The following is a 26,016-nucleotide window of genomic DNA, read 5'->3' as shown; positions in this document are numbered from 1 at the left end:
CTCAAGGCAAGTTTCCCATCAATAGTGGAACTTTAGCAGGAATATTCCCAGCAGGAGTGAAACTTTAGCCTACCACATTTATGTCAAGAGCCAATGATTTGTCAGGACAGCGTTTGCCATGAAATGTTTTGGCTAAAGTGTTGAAACAGCCAAATAGAAGGTGACAGTGGATGATTATTATTATAACATGAAGGAGCTTGTCTCTTTGTGACTGATCAACGATCCGGTTGACTTCAACAAACGTCAACATAAACACACTGGGGACACTATACTGCCAATCCAATTCAAATCAACAGTGTAATAACAAACACACACACACACACACTGTATAGAATCACTCTTTCTCTCCCTTTCACAAAATACACACATAATCTCTCCCACACAGGAGTATAATCTCAAAGGCACGGCCTCACAGAACGCGCAGCATGAGAACCAGGCAGGGGGATGTTGAGAAGCGGGTCAGGCATTCTCCGTGTGCAGCTGAGTGGGATAATTGACACACAGACGGCTCCGTCTTATTAGTACGACACCACCCGCATGTCCCCGTAGCCCGGGGCATGGCCCTGGACAGAGTCAAGCACACCCCCAAACAAACGCACCAGCCTCTGCACAAACAACACAAGTTTTGGATTATTTTCTGTAACATGGTGATAGTACTATTGATCCTCTGTGTGTATGGGAGGCCAACACGTATGCACGCACACCTGTGTGCGCACACACACACACACACACACACACACACGCACACACACACACACACACACACAAAGGAGCAGGAAGGATTAGGGCATTTTGCACAAGGAGGCCTACAGGTTAGACCGCAGCATTGAAACAATTGGTGTGGATGTCAGGGTTTGGTGTGGTTAGTGACAGGGTCAGGACCCCCGGGGAAGCAAAGCATCATGGGAATGACCACCGGCGTAGAAGTGAGACCTTAAGACTTCCATTAAGCGCTCTGGTGCGGGGATGGTGTTCGTGTCTAATCCCGCCCAAACCATCTCACGGTCAAAAAGAGCAGTGCTGTGGGTTTAACTGTCAGCTGACCTGGATATAACAACATCCAGGGACCACATCACTACAAGCCAATCACATCTAGGGACCACATCCCTACCAACTGATCACAAGCAGTTTGTCCACGTAATGTGTGTCACAAAAGATCAAAGGTGTGCTTAGTGTTATAAAATGGTTGTTCAACATCTTACCTTAACCTATAATAAGGAAAAATAAAACTGAATAGGTATTCATAGTAGCAATAATAACAGCATAATAGTGCATTTCACTCTGGATCGAAGCGTTTTTCAGCCCTGAGCTGTGGGTGTGTGGTAGAAAATAACCGAGTTCTATCACTTCAACTAATGTAGGGTTAACTTCTTCCATAGAGGCAGACAGGTTTAAAGGTCCCATGGCATGCCACCAAGTGTGGTGTGATTAGCCTCTACAAGCCGTTTTGGAAATCTGCCCCTTATGACATCACAGGTGGGCGTGTCCACCTAGATGTGTGACGGATAGATGAGCAACATTTGCTACAGTCCACTGGGTAGACTGATCCATCCAGATTTCCAAAACGGCTTGTACCGGCTAATCACACCACACCTGGTGGCATGCTGTGGGACCTTTAAGGTCACACTTTAAAAGGCCCTGCCCTCCATAGAGACACAGGTCTCTATGTTTCAATGCATCATGTGTATTGGTACGTATATAAAAGGCAGTCAAATGGGACCAGCACCACCTCAGGCCGCTTGCTTTGCTCATTTCTTGAACCGAGTTCCTGTACCCAGAGAGGGGGTGGGGGGGGGGGGGAGGGGGGGCGACAGGCACTTAGCCAAACTATGGTCCCCCAGGGCTTGTCTCGTGGTCTTTAGCCCGTGATGGGCTGGTCGAGGTGGATGTGGTGGAGCTGACGCTAGAGGCAGGGATTCAACCAGCGTGTTGAAAACACTGCAGGTTCACTCGTGTGATCCTTTTAAAAGTAGCTCAAATAAACAGTTCACGTAAATATATTGAAATCAGCAACTAGAAAGCACTCCCCAAAACACAAAACCCAAGAAGCCGGGCTCAGAGGTCTGACAGTCGCTGTCGGGGAGAGAGGGGGCAGAGGGGGTGGTCATGGGGCCGGTGGGGGAGGGGCAGTGTTTTGTTGTGGAGGTACACGCTAATAGAAAGCTTCCTGTTGACTGGGCGGCTGTCGGATGAGATGAGCTCAAAGGAGAGATTGAGGAGGGAGAAGGGGTGACATAAACAAGGTCACTAATGCTCTGAGCGAGAAGGTAGAAGCAGGCTCACGAGGCGGTGTAACTCAGTTAAAAGACTAATTAGCGAGGAAGAGAGATTTGATACGGGAATCTCTTTGATTTGACATGGGGGGGGGGGGGGGGGGGGGGAGCGTTACCATGGAAACAGGAGGAAAATCCCCTGAGGATGGGAGGTGACCCATATTTTTCAAAGGGGTACCCCCGCCCGCTCCCTTTTTCGGTTCATTACCCTGAATCCCCCCCTGCTACAACCACAGAAACACACACACACACCCCCCATCGCAGAACGCCCTCTTCACATTCCATCAGCAGACAGTCACTCTGCCATCTGTTGCTTTATACTGTATATTTTTATTAGTCATTTATCAGATGCTTTAGTCATGGATCACAAAGACTAGATTCCTACAGATGACATGATATCCGTTGGTATCTAATCATTCAACAAAGATCTTTGGTACAGTTCTGAAAACTCAAATGACCAAAGTGGGCTCTTGATTCCACCGAGGTCTTTGTTCTATGTTCTAGATTTTACGGTCTATGCTCTTTGTTCTATGTTCTACAGTGTTTGTATTGCAGTACATATATTCTATGTTATTTGTTCCATGGTCTATAGTCAATGGTCTTTGGTCTATGGTCTTTATTCTATGGTATTTGTTCCATGTTCTATAGTCTATGTTCAGTTATATTTTCCATGCTATGGTATATATTCTATTTTCTATGTTGTATGATGTATAATAATAATAATAATAATAATATATTTAATTTGTAGAGCACAATCTATGGTATTTTTCTGTTCTGTTATATCTCATATGTTATTTGGTATATATATTCTATTTTCTTTGTTGTACGCTCTATGATCTTTGTTCCACGTTCTATGGTCGTTGGTCTGTATTCTATTCTCTCGCTTTGAAGGTACAGAGCTGATAGAGAGAGAGCCCAGTGTGTCAGCCCTCCTCACCTGGTTCGACCTTCAGCCTGATAGTTGCAGACAGACGCGGACTAGAAAAACGCCGCCATGCACCCGGTCACCATGGTTACGGTCAGTGCAGGTCCCTCCCGGCCACAGCTGGACTTCATTGAAGTTGACACACACACACACACACACACACACACACACACACACACACACACACACACACACACACACACACACACACACACACACACACACACACACACACACACACACACACCTTACCTGGAGCTATGTTCTCCTGCTGACTCTCCATTGGCCATCACGTCCCGTTACCGCAACCTGATTGGCCGCCCGTCTACAGCACCATTAGGATGAAGAATATTGTTGTTTTTGTATCTCCGCCCCTGGCTCAGCCATGCCATCCTGCTATTGGCTTACTGAGAAAACAAAAGAACAAAGCAATTAGACATGATACATTCAAACACACATATATTGCAGGCAGACACAATTTACTTTAAACTGAATATTTTGAGTAGCTGTATTTAAATCTATTATGTAATAATACTCACATAGCACAGTCAGTCTTCTGTAGCCATTTAAAGATAAATATCCTCACACGTTTTCATTATGGCTCAAATGCTAAATAAATGTAATACAAGGCTTGTACTGAAAGCTGGTACTCTGTCCTTAAACAAAGGAATAATTATTTTCCCATCCCAATTACACAAACCCACACACACTACCCTTATCCCTTACTCTGTTCAAACCTTTCCATATGGAAAAGATGGCTTTCACAATAAAAACATTAACAAATGTAAATTACTACATTGGTTGAGTAGTTCAATGAGTACTGTAAGGAAAAAAACATTTATCTCCCAATTACCCCACTTAACACAAAACCGCTAGGTAGTCTGGCTTCTGGCTCAAACAGCAGGCACGCAGGCAGTGGTGGTTTCGTGTTCTCTGTCTCCATCATGTGGTCAAGTGTAGTATAATAGGCTGGGTGGACGCGAGGAAAAATGCGTTTTTTACGTTTTTTGACAATTCTTCGGAGCGCTTTCAAAGAAGGCACAATGACCATTTTTGAACGCTCACTTCCAGTCGAATATTTTTTAACTTGTTCTTACACGTTCATGATTTCAACCTGGGATGTGCGAATGTCTGACCAATAAAGAGCTCACTCATACCTTTAACTAATGATTATGTTAATCAATCGTTATAGTCCCGTCTATTGTTAATCCAATTACACATAAATGAACACGTTTTACTACACTACAGCAGTGGTTTTGGTTATCGGAAAACTGATGTAAAAGAAAAGGAGCTCATTTTGACCCTCTGTGGAAGCCGTAGTCTTCTCTCTCTACGTCATCAGTGCGCGCCGATTCACGTGTTGTGATTGTTTGGATCTATGTCCATGGTTTGGATGCGGCAGATGTGTTATTATCCAATTACTAGGTTTCAACTGAACAAAAGGTTCGTTATTATGGGATCGACACATTGACCAGTGGTTGGGTTTGACATTTGAGACCGGATAACATAATAAACACACCTCCTGTCTTTAAAGACCCCAGAAACCTGGCCTTAGGTTAAAAACTTACATTTTTACTTAAAGTATGGATCCATCTATCATGGATCTGTCCGCTGACATTGCTATAAATCGACATTGAGTCCGTCAAATACCTCGTATTGAAAACGTATGAAAATAAGTAATGTTCAGCTGTAATAAACGACCTAAACTGGCACGTAGTGCTTTGATATGTTTTATAGATGTTTTAAATCTTAACCTAATCTATAGTCTCGCATACCAGAAGATTGAAGACCTCGCCGCCTACCATTCTAGTTCAACTGGTTGCCATAGTTAAGGGGCTCAACTGGTAGAGCAAGGCATACACACTGCCTGGCATAGGGATCCTTCCAAGGTGATTTGAGACTTTTTTTTTACGGGCGCTGAAGCATGAGACGAACATTTACAGGGATTTATAGCAGCAGGATTAATATTCAATATCTTCCATAAAGTCATGATACAAACTGGTACAGTAAGTGGTGTTATGCACCTTAAACATCGTTATTATGCAAATAAAACCAAAGGAGAAGTGTTTTGTGCATTTGATAACGCCGATTATATCCGCAAGCAAATTGAAACGTTAGCCAAATTAGATTGCGGAATGTTTTGACCTTCTTAGGACAAATTGTTCATTATTACTGTGACTTACAAATATTTCGATGGTGGGGGTCGACATTCTCAATTCGCATAAAGAAGAAGGAATTATCTGCTGAGAGGTTCTAAGCCACAAGGCGAGAGAATGATCAAGTGGCCAATCAGTTTTAGCTCTATCGAAGTGCATGCACTTCACTTCATAGCATTTCCCAAATCTCAGCGCATACACACATAACATTCTGAACATGGTTTGATCTGGATTGCTGCAACTCCAAGATTGAAGTAACAGACTGTAAACCTATTTTTTTTCTTTTGGGATTTGGATGCATGGTTGATGCCCTGTGTTGGGCCTGCAAAGTAAGGTGATGCTTTGTACGAAGACAAAAACTTTCATGTCATGTTTTTGACCAAGGTACCCTGGGCCATTTGCCACTCGGATCTTTGAGGTTCTCCTTAATTTTTAAGAATAAGTCATGGTTTCTTTCCTGCCATCATGTAAGCCACACTTGTATAGCTTTCAGAAAATATGACTCCTACACTCCCTTATTGCCGTACTGAACATCTAAAAGGTTGTTTTTGCTATTGCTTACCTGCTTCTGGCACAGATTTTTGCAGATTTGACAATATCTGTATTTTATGATGCATTTTTCATTGCTTGATGATATGGTGGACTGTCCCAATGTGGTTAGACACTGAAACAATGTTTTTTTACCTCAATTATATCTGCTATTACTTGATCTTTCACTGTTTGGTCAATATGATATAGTCTTTGCTTTAAATACAAATTAAAAAACAATTTCTAGAAAAATTATGTATTTATTGTTAGTGAAATGATTGTCAGATGGGGTGGGGGGGGGGGGGGTTGAACACTCACACTGAATGCGTGTCACCTTCTCATTAGGGTCTGAGTCTGCCTAAAATTAACATTGGCAGGCATAGCATTAACACTGCCAGAGCATTGGACAAGGGGTTCAATCTCCTGTTTAGCTCAACGTGTAACCTTACCATATTTGTAAAATTTTGCTAAGAAATGTCTCAAAGTATTTAAAGACGCTGTGGATAAATCATCTAACAAAGAGTGTACATAAAGTTGACTCCTGATGGTGGATGTTTGAGCTCTGCTTCAGTCTGGTCACTTGCTTTCAGGAGATGAGTGACAGCGATGATGACGTGCCGCGGCTGTCTGCGGACACGCTGGCTGCACTGCAGGAGTTCTACAACGAGACATCCCACCCCGACGCCCCCACTGCTGCCTCTGCAGACAAATTCTCTGTGGGAGCAGTAGGAGAGGACTGGGTAGGAACACACGAAAACAAACACAGTACACACAGACACAGGGCTAACACGCCCTCCTTGGTACAGACACCTTGTCATGGGGGTGAAGTCAAATCAAAATATTTATAGAGCTCTGACATAGAAGCTACAATACATCGTTAAAATCAAAGGAGGAATGTGAATGACAAGGAGTGTGTGTGTGTGTGTGTGTGTGTGTGTGTGTTTTCAGGGTATGAGTCAGTTCTGGTATGACGATGTAACTGCCACCCGGTTGGCTGAGGAGGTGATCCAAGAGGCGGGAGATGGTGGGAGGTGAGTCCATTTAACATTGTTATCTATAATTATTATTACATTTGATTAGGGAACTGTATTTATTGTTTTAGGGTCGGGTTAAGGGGGAGGATTGAATTAAATCAGAACAATTGGATTTTTTTAACCTAGTTTCTGATCATTTTCAGTCGAAGGGACAATCATTTTTGAAATTGGTCCAGTATGCAATGTAATCCTAAATCTGTGTGTGTGTGTGTGTGTGTGTGTGTGCGCGCGTGCGTGTCAGGATAGCGTGCGTGAGCGCCCCCAGTGTGTACCAGAAGCTGAAGCAGGGAGTCGTCGAGGGTTCTGACCGGATCTCGGCCGTGTTGCTAGAGTACGACCGGCGCTTCGCCGCCTACGGCGATGACTTCCTCTTCTACGACTACAACCATCCACTGGCGCTGCCCGCGGCCCTGCAGGGGGCCTTCGACATTGTGCTGGTGGACCCCCCCTACCTCGCCCTCGAGTGTCTCTCGAAGATCACCCAGACGGTGAAGTATCTGAGCAAGGGAAAGGTGCTGCTCTGCACAGGTGAGACCCGTCCAGCCTGGAGGCCATGAGCCTTAACACGACACAGACATGCCTTCATACAGCAAATATATACAGTATGAATGAGTGGGGATACTATTAGTTGCATCAGACAGTGTGGACCGTGTTTCTTGCTCTTATTAATTAAACTACAACTCCTCTGCTCATGTCTCGTTCTATCCTACTCCTCCTCTCCTTTCTTCTCAATTTTCTCACCTCCTCTCTTCTGCGTCCCCCTACCGTCCATCTCTCCTCGCACCCCCACTTTCCCCTCCTCCATCCTCCATCTCTCCCATCACACCTCACCTCTCCCCTCTCCCTTCCTCCCCTACCTTGTCCTCGCTCCTGCAGGAGCCATCATGGAGGAGCACGCCGAGGAGCTTCTGGGCCTGAGGAGGTGCGGCTTCCTCCCCAAACACAACAAGAACCTGGCCAACGAGTTCCGCTGCTTCACCAGCTACGACTCCCGCCTCCTCTCGTGCTGAGCCAGGGGGGGGGGGGGGTCAGCCTCTGTCCTCACTCTATCCTTTCCTGGGTCAGGCGGTTTCTGACGGTATAGCCCCCGATTGGTTTGGGGGAGCGTGACACCCTGAAACCCGAGCGATCGTCGACCATCGAAGGCTGAAAAGTTACCTGCGCGGACTGCACCTTGACCCACGAAAGAAATGAAGACCAGAATGGAAAGTTCTCTCGTTTCTGAATCAATCGGTGATCAGAGTCTCTGCGTTCCACCAGGGAGGCTGGTCGCTCCCCTTCCAAGGACTGTAACTTACCGAAGGTTGCCACACAGAACAACCAACAGACTGAAAGACACTAAAAGATCTTCTGACACAATATTGATTGAATAAAGTGATTTTAATAAAAGTCTCATTGAGGTATCTGACTCATCACTGTCCGATTCATAATATTCAGTGTGAAGAATCTCTTGGCCATTAGTAATTAACATCGTAGAAAGGTATCGGATAGCTTCATTCATTCGTGCCTCTATATTGAGGGTCTGGGCTGTTGTGACTGAGGGTAGCTCTGTGAGGCGATTTCCCTCCTGCTTAATAATTTACTGCAGTTCTGTTGTATAGTAACCTAGTAGCATCTGTTTATGTGTTGTAGTACTGTATATACAATACTTAAAGCATGGTGACAGACATCAACTGTAACCTTTTGTCGACTGGTGTGTTTAATATATTATAGGCTTATATATCTATAATCGATATATAGTTGTCATGTATGGCCTGCATCGAATGTTGTGGTGTGTCAATTTATGTATTTTCTCTCTTCCTAAAAATACAATCCAAGATTCAAAGAGCAATCAATAATCATACTTATTAGCCGTCAGGCCAAGCTTAGTTACTATTTATGTTTTTCCATGAGGACCACTTGTCTGCTGCTTTTTATTCCAACAAATCTCCTCGTAGTATTTTTTAGATTAGTTTGAATAACGCAGGCGTTTCCCACTATGGTTTTATACCAGCCCTCCAGTGGTGGTTTTATCTACAATCTTGTTATCGTTAGTCACTCCAGTCTCCCCTCCATGTTTAGGAGCAACTCTGTCCAAACTCTGGTTCCCGCTCTGCGCCTCTCGGTCCTCGGCGAGCAGCGGGACGCACGTGCACCCAACGGCCAAGGACACATAGCTCTCCACGTAAGAGTGGCGGCCCGCGACGCACGCACCCGTGCGTCGCAGAATGACGGTGGGCGTGTAGACGGGCGTGCTGCGGTGCCGCACGCTCTCCTTGCCACCGGGTCCCGTCAGACAGCCCGTGCACAGGCAGTAGGCCTCGGGGATGAAGCGCGGGTACCTCAAGGGGTCGTGGGAGATGCTAAAAAAATATGAGCAGCAGAAAAAGTAAGCTATTTGTTACACAAAATAATGGCTTCTATCACAAAATAATAGAAGCCATTGATGGCAATGAAATTCTTAAATTTCAGGCCGCCTCAAACTTTGCAAAGGAGTAACAGAAAACAAGGAAAATTAAGTAGGCCTATGGGACTACGACTACACATAAAAGCAGTTTTTACGCACGTGTTTGTAATACATTTTCCGCCAAATCCATATACATTGCAATGCTCATATCGGTGTCAGTGCCAAAATCTTGCCGACTGTGTGGAATTCCTAATGCTTCCTAGACATATAAGTATAAGGCCTAACCCCTGTACCTACTCCTAATGGCCAGTGTCTCCACTGTCCTCCAAGAAATAGCTGCTCCTTAATGACCCGTCTCTCCACTGTCCAACCCATAGCTGATCCTTAATGACCCGTCCCTGCACTGTCCAACAACCCATAGCTGATCCTTAATGACCCGTCTCTGCACTCTCCAACCCATAGCTGATCCTTAATGACCCGTCTCTGCACCGTGCAACCCATAGCTGATCCTTAATGACCCGACTCATCCGTCAACCCTGCTCCTTGATGACATGTCTCTGAACTCACTATGTAACTTAGGACCAAAGCGTCCGATAAATGACAGAACAAGTATCTTAGTAGTCCTACCGGTAGGCCCAGGGAGATAGGCTGAGCAGGTTGACCGGCACGCGGGTCTTGGAGTCACTTTGGAGTAGGCGGCCGGCCGCGGGGCAGGTGAGGTTGTGCCGTTCGCTGGGCGCGATCTGCAGTGTTTGGTGAAAAGCCTGGAGGACCCCCACCGATAGGCGACCGAGCATCTGCTCGAGGATCTCCTCCTGGAGGTCCAGACACCGGCGGGTCCGCGAGGACGCCACAAGCACAGGCTTCTTCTTTTTCACGCGCCCCGCGCGCGTCACGTCCGCCGCCGCGACCTGGAGCAGGTAGAGGAGCAGCACGAGCACGCCCAGCCGGAGCAGCGTCGCGCGCCGTTTCAACCACCACATGGAGACCCGGTGTCCGTTCACCGTAGTCTACCCCGGTGAGTGACGGAGAGCTCCAACAACAACACACACTACTTTACAACTTTACTAAATATAGGATATTAAACAATTCCCGTAGTTCCAATGTGGAAAAGTAGGCTATAAGTTTGTGTCCAATTGCGCAACGGAGCGGTTTTTCGCACGCTTTTCCTCACGGAATCTAAAATCGAACCGTAACCGCGACACTCGAGACCCGACCGTGAAGGAAACTGCACCTCGCTAAATAAAGAACAAACCCACGAGGCGTCGCGTGAGCGAGGACAGAGAAGATGTAGCCCACAAACGAGACGGAGAGACTTGGCTCCGCGCGCACCGCTGTCGGTCTGTCCTCCTCCTCTCTTCCCCGCTCCCTCCTCCTCCCCATCATCGGAACAAGATGTGGAGGTATGCAGCAGCCAAGAGAGGCTCGGATATGTTCCGTTCAGATTTCGGCTGGAAACAAACGTCTAGTCACAGCAATAATAAATAGGAAAGAAATAGGAAAACAAGAGATACAGCGGTTATTATTTAAAAAAATGTTTAATCAAAATATTTCTAGATTTATGGGCTATACATGTGCGTCAGGGCGAACGAGGAAGGGTAATGGAAAGATGAGAGCGTATATCTATAAGAGACCCACTGCGTCCGTGAGTCTGGTTGGATTTAAGTTGGAAACCTTCTGCTGAGGTTCCACCAGATTCCCAGAAGACGGAAATCCTGACGGCCATAAGGTGGAAAAACAAACAGCGGAACCCCTCAACACCCACGTGTGTCTCACAGTCCTGCAGGAATTGCTCTGTGTCTGAAGGAAGTGAGGCTGGAGTTGTTGCACAAAAAAAGAACAGTTGGAAACGAAACGTAATCTCTGCGAGTAGTCCATAATGTCTGGGCTATATATAAGAAGTTAGCCTACTCTATATATAAACAAATGGCCTTGTCAAAACGTGTTTGTAAAATAAACGTCCAACAAACATGGCGGTTCAGATCAGTTATATAAAGTCTAGCTATTTATTTATTTTTTTGAATGAGAGCAGACGTTATAATAAATATAAAAAAATAGAACACACAACACGCCGTCACTCGGGTAGTAGGTCATCTCCTAGCTCTTCGTCCGCGAAGTCGCTCTCATCCCCCCGCTTCTTAGCGGCCGTCTTCGGTCTCTCCGTCTGAGGGCCCAGCGGGTCCACGTAGGAGGCGTCTGGAGCCACCAGGGGGCGACAGAGAGAGAGAGACAAATCAGTGATCACTGTTGGCACTATTATGTTCTCTATTTGCGCTACTATTATGTAACTGTTATTGTACTGTAATGTTACCAGTATATCGATTTTCTTCACTGTTTCACTGTTACTTTTAGTTACTGTTCATTTATTATTACTTTACTGTTCATTTAATGACCAATAGTCCCTCTACCTAGATCTCTCTGGCCGCTGGACTCGTAGGGTTCGTTGGAACCAGGAAGGGACTTCAGCTTGGTGCTCAGACGGTCACCACGGGAACTGTTGCCCTGGCTACTGTTTCCACTGTCTGGACAGACAGAGTGATACAATTATTATTAAGTGATAATGAGTGAACAGCAGGAAGAGTTAGTGTTAGTGTTTAAAGCTGCACCAACCAGTGTCCTTTCTGTATCAGTATCGTGTGTAATGACCCATTGGGTTCAGTATGTCCTGGGGACGTTCTAGGGGCGGAGCTTCAGCCCAGACACACCATAATACCCCTGGTCGCCAAAGAAACTCAGCAAGCAGCAGCCCAACAGGAGCAGCACAACTTCTTATCAGTGTGTGTGTGTGTGTGTGTGTGTGTGTGTGTGTGTGTGTGTGTGTGGGTGTGTGTGTGTGTGTGTGTGTGTGTGTGTGTGTGTGTGTGTGTGTGTGTGTGTGTGTGTGTGTGTGTGTGTGTGTGCGTGCGTGCGTGCGTGCGTGTAATGCTGAACAGATGCGTGGCTTTATTGCCTCATTCAGCTGATGATGCTTTCCACAACACTGAGCGCTGATACTGTGGATATCGGGGATAGGAATTGATAATGGATGTATTGGAGGGATTGTTATGGCTGTAGTGTAGATTAGTGGGGTCTACAGGATGCTGTAACTCATTTAAAGGTTCTGTCTGCTGTTCAGGGTTCTGCTGCACATGGAACTGTGATAATATTACATCTATCTCACTTCATCGCCACACCTTTTTCTACCTCTGTTAACCTCTCTCTACAAACATCTCCCTCTCTACCTTCGTCTTCCTCTCTCTACCTCCATCTCCATCTCTCTTCCTTAAGTCTCCTTCTCCCTTTCTCTGTCTTCCTCTCACTACTTAGATCTCCCTCCCTTTACGACCATCTATCTCTCCACCTCCGTCTCCCTCCCTCAATCCTTCCATCTCCAAAACTCTCTTTTCCCCTCTCCCTGTATTTCCCACCCCGTCTCTCCATCTTTTTACATTTCTACACAGAGAGCCTGGATGGATGGATTGATGGACAGAGAGATGGGTATGGGTGGATGGAGGGGGGGGGGGGATGAAGAATTGATGAAGGGATGGAGAAGGGAGTGATAAATAGAGGCCGATTCCAGGTCACCGATACAGACTTCACAGGCTTTGGAGGAAAATGTCGGCAGAGCTCAAAGTGTTCTCAGATATCTCACACCAGCCGCTCTGGCCTACAATATTACCCTCTCTCTCCCCCTCCCTTTCAGGGTATCTTACTTTCTCCCATCTCACTCTCCTGTTTCAATACAGTGACTAGTGCAAACATTGACAGAAAAGTGAGAGAGAGGGAGAGAGAGAGAGAGAGTTATGTTCATGCCGGGATATAGAAATGCATTTATATTGTACCCTGCAAACACAAAACCCAGTCAGTTATCTGTTTAGTCAGCCGAGTTATCAATGAGTTTGATCAATCATCCATCTGATCAATTTAGCGCATCTCTCACCTGGTTTCACATCCACTCCTGTAGCATCATGGGAAAAAAAGAATCAAATACATCAAGCCTTCATTTGATTGGTCGTGTGTGAGATCATATGCATCTATATATCTAACCACGCAGTACTACAGTACATCATCATACTACTATAGGGAGAGAGGAAAAACCTGACCACCCTATCTCAATGTTTACACTTCATTTAGTCTCATTGGACAACTTATATTTGCAATTTCAGATGTTATTCCATTTCCATGGCAATGAAGCCTTTCGAACTCAATGGAGATACGTGCAGAAAAAGATAAAAGACAGAGCAGCCAAGACGTACAGGGAGACAGTAAGAGAGGGAGAGAGTGAAAGAGAGTGAGAGATATAGAACCAGAGACAGTAAGAGATAAAGCAGTGAGGTACCAGAGAGGTCTCTCTCCTTCTTTGGAGGAGTGAGAACAGGCGAGGGGGCGTGGCCTGTCCACCATCACAACCAAACACAGGAAACAGGAAGCAGGGAGCATAGAATAGGAAGAAACAGAGAAATAGTAGAGGACAATGTTTCTGATGCAGATGTGAGAGGAAGTAATTGACAACACACAGACTGTATATATTACAATGACAATAGCACACTGTTGGCCCTTCTAGGTCACATGCAAGTGTTTCCTGGCGGTTTATTGGCCGGCGTCGTGGTTACTTACCACTGCCTGCGCTCCCCTCTCGCCCCTCCCGGCGCGCTCTGGCACTGCCCTCCCTCCCCGACCTCACCCTCTGGAGGGAGGAAGAATTAAAAATAGATTACATTAGTTTGTGTGGATAACAGTCATTTGTCGTGTGTGTGTGTGTGTGTGTGTGTGTGTGTGTGTGTGTGTGTGTGTGTGTGTGTGTGTGTGTGTGTGTGTGTGTGTGTGTGTGTGTGTGTGTGTGTGTGTGTGTGTGTGTGTGTGTGTGTGTGTGTGTTGTACCTGTTCTCTGATCTCCTTCATTTTCTCTACTTTCTTCATCTTGGTGGCGTACTCCTGAACCTCCTTCATCCCCATGTCAGTACACAGCCTGACCAGGAACCGGAGACCTGGATACACACATAAATACACACACCATCAGTACACAGCCTGAAGACCTGGATACACACATCCATACACACACGTGAATACACACACCATCAGTACACATCCTGTAGACCTGGATACACAGATCAATACACACATGAATACACACACCGTCAGTACACAACCTGTAGACCTGGATACACAGATCAATACACACATGAATACACACACCGTCAGTACACAACCTGTACACCTGGATACACAGATCAATACACACATGAATACACACACCGTCAGTACACAGCCTGAAGACCTGGATGCACACAATACTATCCACATTTAGCTTTGATATACATTATTGCGTTATTAAAGGTGTAGCAGGTGTGTTTCTAGTGTTGCGGTGTGATTACATTCTATGTTTTCTGGGAACTTGCGGTGGATGTCCTTGTAAGTCTCCAGGGCCTGTTGGTAGTTGCCTGTGAAGAAAAACACTCACAATATTACAGACTCTGTCATACTTTATTTACCAATACTTTACACTCTACTTGTACATGCTTCTTATACTTTACATGCTAGTACAGTACATTACATGCTGCTAATACTTGACATGCTAATACTTGACATGCTGCTAACACTTTATATGGTAGTTATTCCCATGCTGCTTATACTTTACATGCTGCTAATACTTATACAAACAGACTGACCACTTCTCCTGTAACAGCTAGCCACCATCAGCTGCCACTTGACCTGGGTCGGCCTGAGAGAACACACAACGACACAGAATGGTATATGCTTACTGCACTAGGGAGTGTACATGGTAGTGAACAGTGTGGTAACCATGGTTACCATTGGGTTGTGAACACAGTGTGGCTATCATGCTGCTTACCAGTGGGCACTGAAGAGACAGTGGTAGTAACCATGGTTACCAGTGTGTAGTGAACAGGCAGTTTAGTTACCATGGTTACCATTGTGTAGTAAACAGACGGTGCAGTTGCCGTGGCGACCCAGTGTGCAGTTAACAGTTACTCACTGGATGAGCATCGCTCTCTCAAAGTACTGGATGGCCTTCTCACAGAACTGGGTCTCGATGTAGTACGCCCCGAGCCACTCGATCACCGCCATGTTGGACGGGAAGTGTCTGAAGGACTGGACAGACACAGAGGACATCTTAGACTCATCTTGGTCCAGTTAGGTAATATCCAAGTTTCCACACCAGAACAGAGCTAGACAACGATCATGACATCAGAGGTGGAAGGCTGCCCCAATTAGCATCGAGAACAGAACGCACCCCGGATACATTCACCAGGAATGAAATATACTCAAGATAAAGTGCCAAAGGACAACTTTGTTACAATGCATATAGAGTATTAAAACGGCTACATTTGGTACAATGCTAAATATTTACTGTGTAACTTATGTTTACCATTATATACCCCTGAAATGCCACATACTTTCACAGTAGGTCCAGGCCGGACCAAACCATAGACCAAATCAAAATCAGACCAGACCAGGACCAGTTCAGACCAGACCAGACTAACTCAGACCAGACCAGTCAAACCAAAACCAGACCGGTCTAACGCAGAATAGACCAGTCTAACCTAAGACAAGTCTAACCCAAACCGGACCAGTCTAACCCAGACCAGAACAGTCTAACCAAGACCAGACCAGTCTAACCAAGACTAGACCAGTCTAACCCAGACCAGTGTTACCCAGACCAGAGCAGTCCAACCCAGACCAGACCAGTCTAACCAAGACCAGTGTTACCCAGACCAGAGCAGTCCAACCCAGACCAGACCAGTCTAACCAAGACTAGACCAGTCTAACCCAGACCAGTCTAACCAAGACTAGACCAGTCAAACCCAGACCAGTCTAACCAAGACTAGACCAGTCTAACCAAGACCAGTGTTACCCAGACCAGAGCACTCAAACCAAGACCAGACCAGTCTAACCAAGACTAGACCAGTCTAACCCAGACCAGACCAGTCTAACCAAGACTAGACCAGTCTAACCAAGACCAGTCTAACCCAGACCAGAGCAGTCAAACCCAGACCAGTCTAACCAAGACTAGACCAGTCTAACCAAGACCAGTATTACCCAGACCAGAGCAGTCCAGTCTAACCAAGACTAGACCAGTCTAACCCAGACCAGCGTTACCCAGACCAGAGCAGTCCCACCCAGACCCCAGCGGGTGTGTGTACCTCTGAGTAGTACTGCAGGGCCTGGGGCTTGTCTCCCTCTAAGTCATGGAGCCCCCCCAGCTTGGCCAGCACCTGGGGGTCAGTGGGGGTCACGCTGATCAGCTGCATCAGCCAATCCATGGCCTGCTGGGGGTCGTCCAGGAGCTCATAGCTGGGGGGGGGGGGGGGGGGTCAAGGACTAGTAACCAGTGACATACAATAATACACAGACACACAAAATACATAGTCTCAAGGACCAACACACAGACACACATACTCTGTTACACAATAATACACACACACACACAAAATACATAGTCTCAAGGACCAACACACACACTCTGTTACACAATAATACACACACACACACAAATACGGTCTCAAGGACCAACACACAATAATGTACGCACTCACTATGTAAGGGATAATGTGTACAACGCCGGTCATTATCAGGAAAATAAGGGCCTCCGACAGAATTGGCTTATTTTCGATAATGACCGGCGACGTTCTATACATTAGCCCGCTTATTACACGGCTTACTCCCAAAACGAAATAATAACTTCACATGGTGTGTCTTTTGACAATTGACAATTCAAATATAATTCACCGACGGAAGTTATGAAGAGCCCATGCAAGTGATCGGAGCGTTCCACGGCATTGAGATGACCCGTGTAATAAAAACCAATAACACACACACACAAACACACACTCAAGAACTAACACAATATAACATACACACACACTATAACAGAGTAATAAAACACACAGATAAACAATCTCAAGGACAAACACACAAAGCACACACTAACCCTAACCCTATAAGACAATAATACACACGCAATGACAACCACCCAATAAGACACAAGGATACAGGTGGGCCAGCTGGAACATGACCTGGGAGCTGTTCCTCAGGATGGCGTGGAGCTTCAGGAACCCATCGAGGGCCTCCTCCAGTCGGTTCAGCCTCTTATAGGTCAGACCTGGCCAGGGGGGCGCCCGCAAAGATGGACGTTTTTATTGGACTCTAATACGTGTAACCCACAGAAGATGATTCACAAAAACAAAATCAGACATTTTATAGCTTAAAGATGTGTATTTATGGATTGTGAATTAGCCATGGGGGATATCATTTTGCAAAGCACAAATACCAATCATTTGTGGATGGTTGTACGCACACAATATGAATCGTCTTATGTGGGTTGCAAATAATAACGTCCAATAAAAACGTCCATCGACAAACACCTGTCAATCATGCTATCCCAAACCAAGTTATGGCCATGGACTCGTTCGGTGACCTACGAATAACCACACTCCCCATTGCTGACCAATAAACCATAGAAACTCCCCCACTCTGTGCGAGCCCTTCTGCCCAGTGTACGGGCTGTGTCTCCAGTGGTGACCACACGTCCCCGGGCTGCGGGAGCTCACCCAGGTTGTAGAGGGCCTCGGTGCACGAGGAGTCGTTCCTCAGGGCCTCCCGGTAGAACTCCTCCGCCTTGTCGTAGTCCTGCCTCACGAAGCAGGTGTTGCCCTTGTTGATGAGGGCCGCGGGGTTGTAGCGGTCCGCGCTCATGGCCAGGTCGGCGTAGCGGTCCGCCTGCTCGTAGTCCTTCTCCTGGAAGGTCCCCGCCCAGAGGTCAAAGGTTAGATGGGGCGGAGGAATGGCTGGGCTTTGGAGGAGTGTTATAAATCGAAACGTTGAAAGATAAATAAGGAATTTATATATTGCAGATTTTTTAATGTATATATAAGACATAGGACTAAATAATCTTAAGGTAATTAAAATATAATCATGGATTCAGGCAAACTTGGACTTTTAATTCAGATTAAAAAGCTGTTTGTTTGGGTTTAAACAAACGCAGTGCTCCCCTAGTGGTGGTGATGAGCATGGCACCACACTACCGTTATTCACCAGAAAGTAGAGGAAGGAGAGGTTGGTGGCGGCGGCGCTCTTCACCCGGCTGTCCTTCTTTTCAAACATCTTTAGCGACTCGACCGCCTGGAAAAAGAAACAGAGACGCCCGTCAGGGTGCAACCTCAGCCTGACCTTTAACCCCAGGGTTTCCATGTCAGTGTGTATTACCTGAAGCCAGTGGAGGTCTGGGGGGTTATCTATTACGCACAGTGTTTCACCTTATTGGTTAGCTTGTCAGTGTAGGAAATATGAATTTGACCTAAACACTTTTTTTTTTATATAGATTCCTTATGTTTCAAATTGTCCTGCTTCTGAATAGCCAACACAGAAATGTTTCCCTACCAGTCAAAACGATGTGCTAGGTGAGTGTGTGTCATTGAAACAAATGAAAATGTTATGTTGGTGTGCCCCGTCCGGTCCATTTCCTACGTCAATGGACAACTCAATGAAACAATGTCCTCATAAAACAACGCAGATGCTTCAGTAAGTGGATGAAGGCAGGGCCTGTCTCACCGCCCCCATCTGCTTCCTATCATGCATGTCGACACAGTGACATGCCTTTCCTTTGGTTTTCTTAGAAGGTTTACTATCGAATTTCTTCAGTAAAAAAAAAGATCACACTTATAATCGCTAGCAGGATAATACAATTATACTGTCATTCAATTGCGCCCTGTGACCCAGGAGCACAACCTGGTGGATATCTGTGGAACTTCACTCCAGGGAGGTTGAGTTATTTAGAAGACACTTCAAGGTCATTTTATTGTTATATTTTATGTTATTTGGTAGTCTACAGCTATAGTTCAACACACACAGGAAGTACAGCGTTAGCGATGCTAAGGGGGGATGCTAGGGTTAACATGCAGAGTGTGCATAAAAACAAAAGACACGCAACACACACACACACACACACACACACACACACACACACACACACACACACACACACACAAGAAACCGAAGACACACATACCTCAACCTGAGCCATGCAGATGGAGAGAGACAATAAAACAGAGAAAGAGAGAGATATTAAAGAATGGAGTGAGTGAGAGGTGGGAGAGTTTCAAGGAGTTGGCCAATCAAGGGATAACTTTCTGATTATGAAATTGACACCTGCTGCCCAGAAAATAATAACACAAATAATGAGGATGTACCTGACCTTCGAAGGAAATATCCAAATTGTGCCAAGATCAAAATAAATGTATTTTAACCTCTAGAGCAAAGGTGCTTTAGAGAACATCACATCATGGGACCAAACCGCCGCAAACTCAGAAACTCTAGAGTACCCTGGAATCGGTGATCCTTTCATTGTTTGCAGTGGTTGGGTTCTGTACGTTGTCATGTCGCGACCCACCTCCTACGTGATCCCCACCCATTTTGGGCCCTGACCCATGCGTTTAAAGAGGACACATAATACCACGAGTTGTGAGTGTTATGAGCCGTTATAAGTGGTTTTGAAAATCAGCCTCTTCTGACATCACAAGTTGGCGTGTCCACCTATATGCATGACGGATAGAGGAGGAGCAACGTTTGCTACAGTCCACTGGGTAGGCTGGTAGACTGATCTATCCGGCACACATCTAGGTGGAAACGCCCACATGTGTTGTCAGAAGAGGGAGATTTTCAAAACAGCTGGTAACGGCTAATCACACTCACACCTGGAGATATAATACGTCACCTTTAAGAGTCTCTGCTCTAGAGGCTGCTCTGGAGCATGCTCGCTCTGTAAGCTTGTGGTGCTCGTGCACAGAAGCCCTCACCTGTTTGAAGTCCTTCTGTCGGAGGTAGGTGATGGCTTTGTTGATCTCCAAATCATTAGCCAGCTCCACATACTGGGAACTCTTCACCATGTCCACACACCTACGGAACACGACAATAGAATAGAATAAACTAATTTGCAAGTGGTCTTTAATCTCAACATAACCCCCATTATTTCATGTCATTTTAGCTTTAATCCAAAAACGACAAAACAGAAAAATGTGAAAGGAGCCGATAGGGGTTCGACAACTTGCTCAAGGATTCCTACAGGTAGGAGGCATACATGGGGTTGGAACCCACACCCTTTGAGCTGGGAGTCGATCCCCGTTAACCATTAGAAATAACCCTCACCACCACCACATTTTAACAAATAACTAGCCGGCATATTGACCATTCAATTGTATTCCTCAACCATTGCTAATCTCAATAGATCCAAAGATCAATTGAATGTAATTATCTGAGCCCCATCTGGTGGCAGTGGGCGGAACAACCAACCAGTCGAATCCCGCGGCAAAGGAGCTCTCGATGGCCGGGGCGATGAGCTTGGCTGACGTCATGATGAACTTCTCCGCCAAAGACTTCCTGTAATGGAGGGCCGAAGAGGAAGTGGGGGAACAGTGGGATTGTGCAATGATGGGTAAGAGAGGGGGTGGGAGGGTTTGTGGCGCTTTAGAGAAGTGTGTGCGTGCGTCGCAGTGAAGTGTGTTTTACCTCTCCCTCTCCATCTGGTGGAGCTTGTCGTTTTTGATCGCTTCGGTGACCAGATTGGCGTGAGTGTCATCCTATGAGTGTGAGAAAGAGAACGAGAGCGCGCGAGAGAGAGAGAGAGAGAGAGAGAATTTAACCTCTAGATGACAGCAAAGTCATAAAAGTAGTCTAGTCTAGTCTAGCCACTCTTTAAAGGGCCCCTATTTTACCACCAGGTTGACACGGCCACTTATGTTGTCCCAAACAGGGTGGACCCATTCTAACGGCTAATCCACATCACACCTGATGGTTAAACAGGGGGGTCCCCGTAGCGAGGCAAGTTCTGGACCAGCTGGGAGAGCAGGCTGGTGGCTCACGTTGGTGGGGATGTACTTGTCCTCCTCTCCGATGCCCAGCGGCACAGCGATGAGCTTCTGGAAGGCCTTCTTCATGCGGTCGCGGTCCCCCGTGGCGTAGTAGCACAGGATCAGGTTGAAGCCGGTGCGCACGTTGGGGCTCTCGCTCATGATGTGCTCGAAGGAGGTGACGGCGTCCGAGTACTGGCCCATGCGGACAAAGACCACGCCGATGTTCTGCAGGATCTTGATCCGCGTCTCCTTGTGGGCGTTGGAGATCTGGTCCAGGGCCATGCGGTAGAACTTGATGGCCTTGGGGTAGTTCTTCTGCTTGAAGTAGATGTTGGCCATGTTCACCTTCAGCCTCCCTGGTAGGAGTGGGGAGCACAGGGAACCGGTCATAAGGTCAGACTAGAAAACTTACGGGAAACTAGGAGATAGCTGGTATTCCTCAAGACCAGTAGATACCAGGTATTACTAGAGACCATTCGATACAGGTCTAACTAGAAACCAGTAGATACCTGGCGATAGTAGCGATCAATAGATACCTTATATTACTAGAGACCAGTAGATAGTAAGTAATACTAATAGAGACAAGTAGATAGTAGCAATGCTAGACACCAGTACATACCTAGTATTACAAGAGCTTGTCACAGATTATTGCACCTCTGTTTCTGATTGACCTAAACTATAGTGTCACACACTGTCTCTTGATGCCACATGGAGCCTAATCCCAACGTTATTTGTCTGACTGTGTCACTACAGAGAGCCAGGTGGCGGTTGGCTGTACTGTGTCAGCATGGACTCTCACCTGCATTGGTGAACATCTTGTTCTTCACGATCACCTGGTAGGTGTTCAGAGCCTCCGGGTACATGTCATTATTTGCATATTGGTTGGCGAGGTTAAACAACACCTAGAGGGGATACGAACAGCAAACAGAAGCAGTCCCGTCAGTCTGCGTGTGTGGGAGAGGATAAGAATTCTTTCTATACCCCCTTCCACCCTGTTTGGCGCCATTCCTTGAGGTAGTGGGTGCTCCAAACAGGCTCCGAACAGAGCCAGAGGGGCTAAGAAACAGCAGAAAATAGGACTGGCACTTAAATCTTAGATGGTGAACTTTGAGAAATGTTGACATGGAAAATTTATTTTTGCTGTGGTCGTGCTTTGATGTCAGGGACAAGGTACTGTTTTGGGTCAGGACTTTAGTATGGGTAATGTCGTGAGGACGAAAGATCTGGTTGCTTACAGCGTAGGTGAGGTCAGGGTTGATGTGGTCTGCGTTTCCGGACTGTTCTCTCTGTCTCACCAGCGCCCGCTCCTTCCTGCCTGCCTCCTTGGCCTTCTCAAGGGCCTGGACACCCACACAGGGACACAAACAAACCTTTCAAGGCCATATTTCTTATTAACACTCCAGCCTGAAGCTGATTGACTAAGAAACTGGACTACCTAACCAGTTTTATTGTGTTTCCCTTGAGGTCATTAAATGCTTGATTTCATTACTGTGGTCCCTTAAGTATGGAACCTTGTCCAATTGCCAGGCTTCCTAAAGGGCTGACCCTGCAGCAGTAGTCCACTAAACATGGTTCACTAGGCCCACGACACATGGTCCTCTAAATCCACTGTGTGTGCTTCTTTTGGTCCAGTGTACATGCTTCCTAAAGGATTGCCCCTAGTCGACTAGATATGGGACTAGGCAAGTCTCCTATACTGACCAGCTGCAGGGAGCCCTGGCTGTGTGCGATGCAGCTTTCGGCAATCAGCTCGTTCACTCTCTTCTCCAGGATCTTGATCTTCTCCTCGGGTCTGGAAGTCCCAGAGAACACAGTTCACTAGCCGCAACAAAATATGGGAGGTCCAAAGAGAGCACAGAAGAGCACGATACCTAGTAGAGCCAATGGGGAACAGACCACTGTGAAACTCATACAAACCCCCCTTTTATTCTGAAATGGTACGGGTCGTTGCTTCATAAACCGTCATCATCCGCCATCTCCGTGGATTGATGTTGCACACCAGAATTCTTTCCCTTCATGTGTATAACGCAGTACTCTCTTATGTTTAAAAGTAGCAATAGAAATATATGTATGAATTAAATATCCGTCATCAATATAAGAGGCAGTTCCTAATGTGCTGTTTATTATAATATGTCGTTTTGGCAGCCGAAGGTCCACTCACGTGTCATCATTGCGGGCCTCTAAGGGAGGGGCGGGGCCTTTTGACTGACCGAGGGGGTCAAAGGTTGTTCCTGAAAAGGAGGGTTGAGGTAGGTCAGTATCATGATGAATGAATGATAAGCAAAGATTGCAAAGAAAAACTCAGTTTAGCTAAAATAATCTCAAATAAATCCAATAAACTAAGCTGAGATAGACCAAGCTAAAATAAGATCAAACACCATACGCCAGAGAGAAACGAAAGAAGAAATGTCCAAATAATGGATATTACTACCATATTTGGTTAAATAAAACCGAAACATAAACATAGCCATAAAATAAGAGTGAGAACATTAGGGTTAAATATCCATACTTTGGATGACATTAAATACAAATAACAGTTGAATTATAAGCTTTTTGTTAAAACTCTGGCTGTGCTGTTGTCCTGGGTACTGTAACCAGGTACCTCTGGTCAGGGCTGAGGTGTAGCCTGCAGCTCGCACCGCTGTCATTGGTCTGGCAGCTCCATCCTGCAATAAATACACCACTTAATATATACAACTTCATATTATGTATATTAAATATACACAACTTTGTATAATATATGTAAACACACACACCATAATGTATAAATCATATTTACAGCCTATACTGTTTATATAGAGCCTACAGATAATATTTACTATACACAACCTAAATGAATTCAATATATGCCCACAGGTAGGCATTATTATGTATCTGCAGTTGGATATGGCTATTGGCTACAATATCACCCTGTCTTTTCAGATGTGAATTTTACTCCAATCAGAAGTGTTGTGATTCATCCACCTCCGATCAGAGTCTTCTGTCCTCTCTTCTTCCTGTGCATGTCAATGTTTCTCTCACCTGAATGGCTCCGGTCACAGGCCTGCCCAGAGAAGAAGCCAACGGAATCCTGGCCTGAACAGAGATTCAGATTTACTTTTAAGATTCAACCTCAAGATGTAACTACAGCTATGTATATTTTGTGTGCAAACTTGATGTACATTTGTATATGTATTTAAATTATTTGTCCATTTACTATTTTTGTACTGAAATAGTATATTTTTGTACTTTTTGTGTTTTATATGTTAGCTTAAAACTTATTTTAAGTAAATTATATTGTCTTTGTTCTATTATCTTGAGCTGAGCAATGGTAACAGCACCAATTGCCCCCGGGATTAATAAATGTGAATCAGATTAAACCTTCAAGTGAGGCCGCCGGATCCATTAAGAGTCGAATGAGGCTGAGATACACAGTCCTGTGATCCCCTTAGCATCATTGCTACACTCAGACTGTACTTCCAAAGTTCTTTCCACTCTCAGGTGCTTGTCTAATCTCACCTTCAACAGCCTGCTCTCCCTGACCTCCCTGCCGTCTACCTGAGAACAGCACATGGACGAGGACACTGTGCACGTCATCTTAAACTCTCATCTCAATCACAGCATAGAAGTCATGAGTACTGAGGGGAAGGTTAGGGTAATACTAGCTCCAAAGTCAGCTGGGTGTTTGTTAGGGCTAAGGTTAGGGTTCCACTCACTCCAAAGGAAGTGCCAATGGGACGTCCACCAATAGCAGTGCCAGGAAACTTGGCTGTCATCTGGGAAATAAAAAAATGTGTAACTACATTTGATTTGTTGCAGTGATAATGGGCAAAAAACATCTACACACGCATACACACGCCCACACACGCACACACACACACACACACACACACACACACACACACATCAATTTGTATGCTATGTATGTATGGGGTAGTATTCCTTTAGTGATTTAATTTTAAATGTGATCAATAGATCACTTTGGTATAATAGAGAATTCAGAATATGAAATATTGATAAGCCATTATATCATATTGAGAGTAATTGCTTTGTAATGATCTTACAGGAGGCCTTCTTCCATGGCTGGTTCTCACAGCTTGCTGGAATCCTTCATCATTATCAAGCTCCTTCAAAACATATCACACGTCACTAGTACCAAGCAAAACCATTTAACAACAAGCAGTCATCTATATGTACCTAGGCATATGTGTTTTATATAAAGTCAAACACATCGAAAATACGCTTTAGGGTTGTCCTAATCAAATACACATGAAATTAATGTCACTTACAAGCAAAACCATGTCAATTGCCTAGCTATAAATATGAACTCAAGCTAATGTATATAAACACTCCAACGCATGGCATTGAATACATTTAATCTTATACCTAAGTAACGTTAGCACACATCCATACTAGTGTCTATGATTTAGGACAGACCTCGGAGTCAAATGTGGCGTTATAGTCGTTGTATCCCGAATAAATATCATCCTCGTCTTCGACGAGATGCACGTTTTCCATCATTCCAAACAGATAAAGGTAGTTAAACTAAAATGTAATTAAGATAAACATGAAACAAGGAGCAAGCTCCTGAGCATGTAAAATCTGTCCGCCACCCTCCCACAATGCAATGCGGAATAGGCGGGACATCGTTTCTTTTAGATTCTGATTGGTTGGAAGCGTGTCAAGCAACACTTTACACTTAGCTAATTGGTCCGTTCGTTGCTAAGATACTCGTAGACGTAGTTTCATAAACATAATTGTTTTTACTTATTTATTGCTCTTAATTTGAGTTTATTTAAAAAAATTAAAGTGTTTGTTACATTTGGCAATTTATTAAACTTACAGGGTCAGACATACCCTATACATTAAACTTATAGGGTAAGACATAC

At 45.4% G+C, this 26,016-nt stretch overlaps 3 protein-coding genes across 13 annotated transcripts; 1 reads left to right on the top strand and 2 right to left on the bottom strand.

Moving 5' to 3' along the window:
- The first annotated feature begins 4,532 nt into the window (after nt 1-4,532).
- On the top strand, nt 4,533-8,324 carry eef1akmt1 (EEF1A lysine methyltransferase 1). 9 transcript variants are annotated; one of them, XM_030343797.1, is made up of 6 exons: nt 4,541-4,641; nt 4,977-5,087; nt 6,476-6,622; nt 6,831-6,913; nt 7,158-7,444; nt 7,793-8,324. In XM_030343797.1, exons 3-6 carry the CDS (start codon nt 6,476-6,478, stop codon nt 7,924-7,926), a joined length of 651 nt encoding a protein of 216 aa, XP_030199657.1. In that variant the 5' UTR covers nt 4,541-4,641; nt 4,977-5,087; the 3' UTR covers nt 7,927-8,324. The 9 variants fall into 9 exon arrangements, with proteins under 9 accessions (XP_030199652.1, XP_030199657.1, XP_030199654.1 ...); XM_030343794.1 differs by having other exon boundaries at nt 6,473-6,622; XM_030343796.1 differs by having other exon boundaries at nt 4,964-5,087.
- On the bottom strand, nt 8,278-10,752 carry il17d (interleukin 17d). The gene is made up of 2 exons (XM_030343790.1): nt 9,930-10,752; nt 8,278-9,258 (listed from the first exon to the last, which is right to left on the bottom strand). The coding sequence occupies exons 1-2, from the start codon at nt 10,283-10,285 to the stop codon at nt 8,901-8,903; spliced, it is 714 nt and encodes a 237-aa protein (XP_030199650.1). The 5' UTR covers nt 10,286-10,752; the 3' UTR covers nt 8,278-8,900.
- Nucleotides 10,753-10,821: 69 nt separating this feature from the next.
- On the bottom strand, nt 10,822-25,759 carry ift88 (intraflagellar transport 88 homolog). Of its 3 annotated transcripts, XM_030343788.1 has the most exons (26): nt 25,565-25,759; nt 25,192-25,254; nt 24,844-24,903; nt 24,170-24,223; nt 23,751-23,814; nt 23,310-23,379; nt 22,850-22,940; nt 22,384-22,488; nt 21,948-22,050; nt 21,158-21,504; nt 20,805-20,875; nt 20,589-20,675; nt 20,096-20,195; nt 18,336-18,422; nt 17,852-18,038; nt 17,295-17,403; nt 16,445-16,595; nt 15,277-15,392; nt 14,951-15,003; nt 14,657-14,722; nt 14,163-14,269; nt 13,899-13,968; nt 13,621-13,674; nt 13,222-13,239; nt 11,711-11,824; nt 10,822-11,498 (listed from the first exon to the last, which is right to left on the bottom strand). In XM_030343788.1, the coding sequence occupies exons 1-26, from the start codon at nt 25,646-25,648 to the stop codon at nt 11,377-11,379; spliced, it is 2,553 nt and encodes an 850-aa protein (XP_030199648.1). In that variant the 5' UTR covers nt 25,649-25,759; the 3' UTR covers nt 10,822-11,376. The 3 variants fall into 3 exon arrangements, 2 of the variants coding, with proteins under 2 accessions (XP_030199648.1, XP_030199649.1); XR_003974176.1 differs by lacking the exon at nt 10,822-11,498 and adding an exon at nt 19,309-19,314 and having other exon boundaries at nt 11,743-11,824; nt 13,222-13,674; XM_030343789.1 differs by lacking the exons at nt 13,222-13,239; nt 13,621-13,674.
- Nucleotides 25,760-26,016: the final 257 nt, after the last annotated feature.

This window comes from Gadus morhua, chromosome 20, assembly GCF_902167405.1.
Source record: "Gadus morhua chromosome 20, gadMor3.0, whole genome shotgun sequence".
In the NCBI taxonomy this organism is placed as follows: Eukaryota; Metazoa; Chordata; class Actinopteri; order Gadiformes; family Gadidae; genus Gadus; species Gadus morhua.
This window is presented reverse-complemented; position numbering and strand designations above follow the sequence as displayed.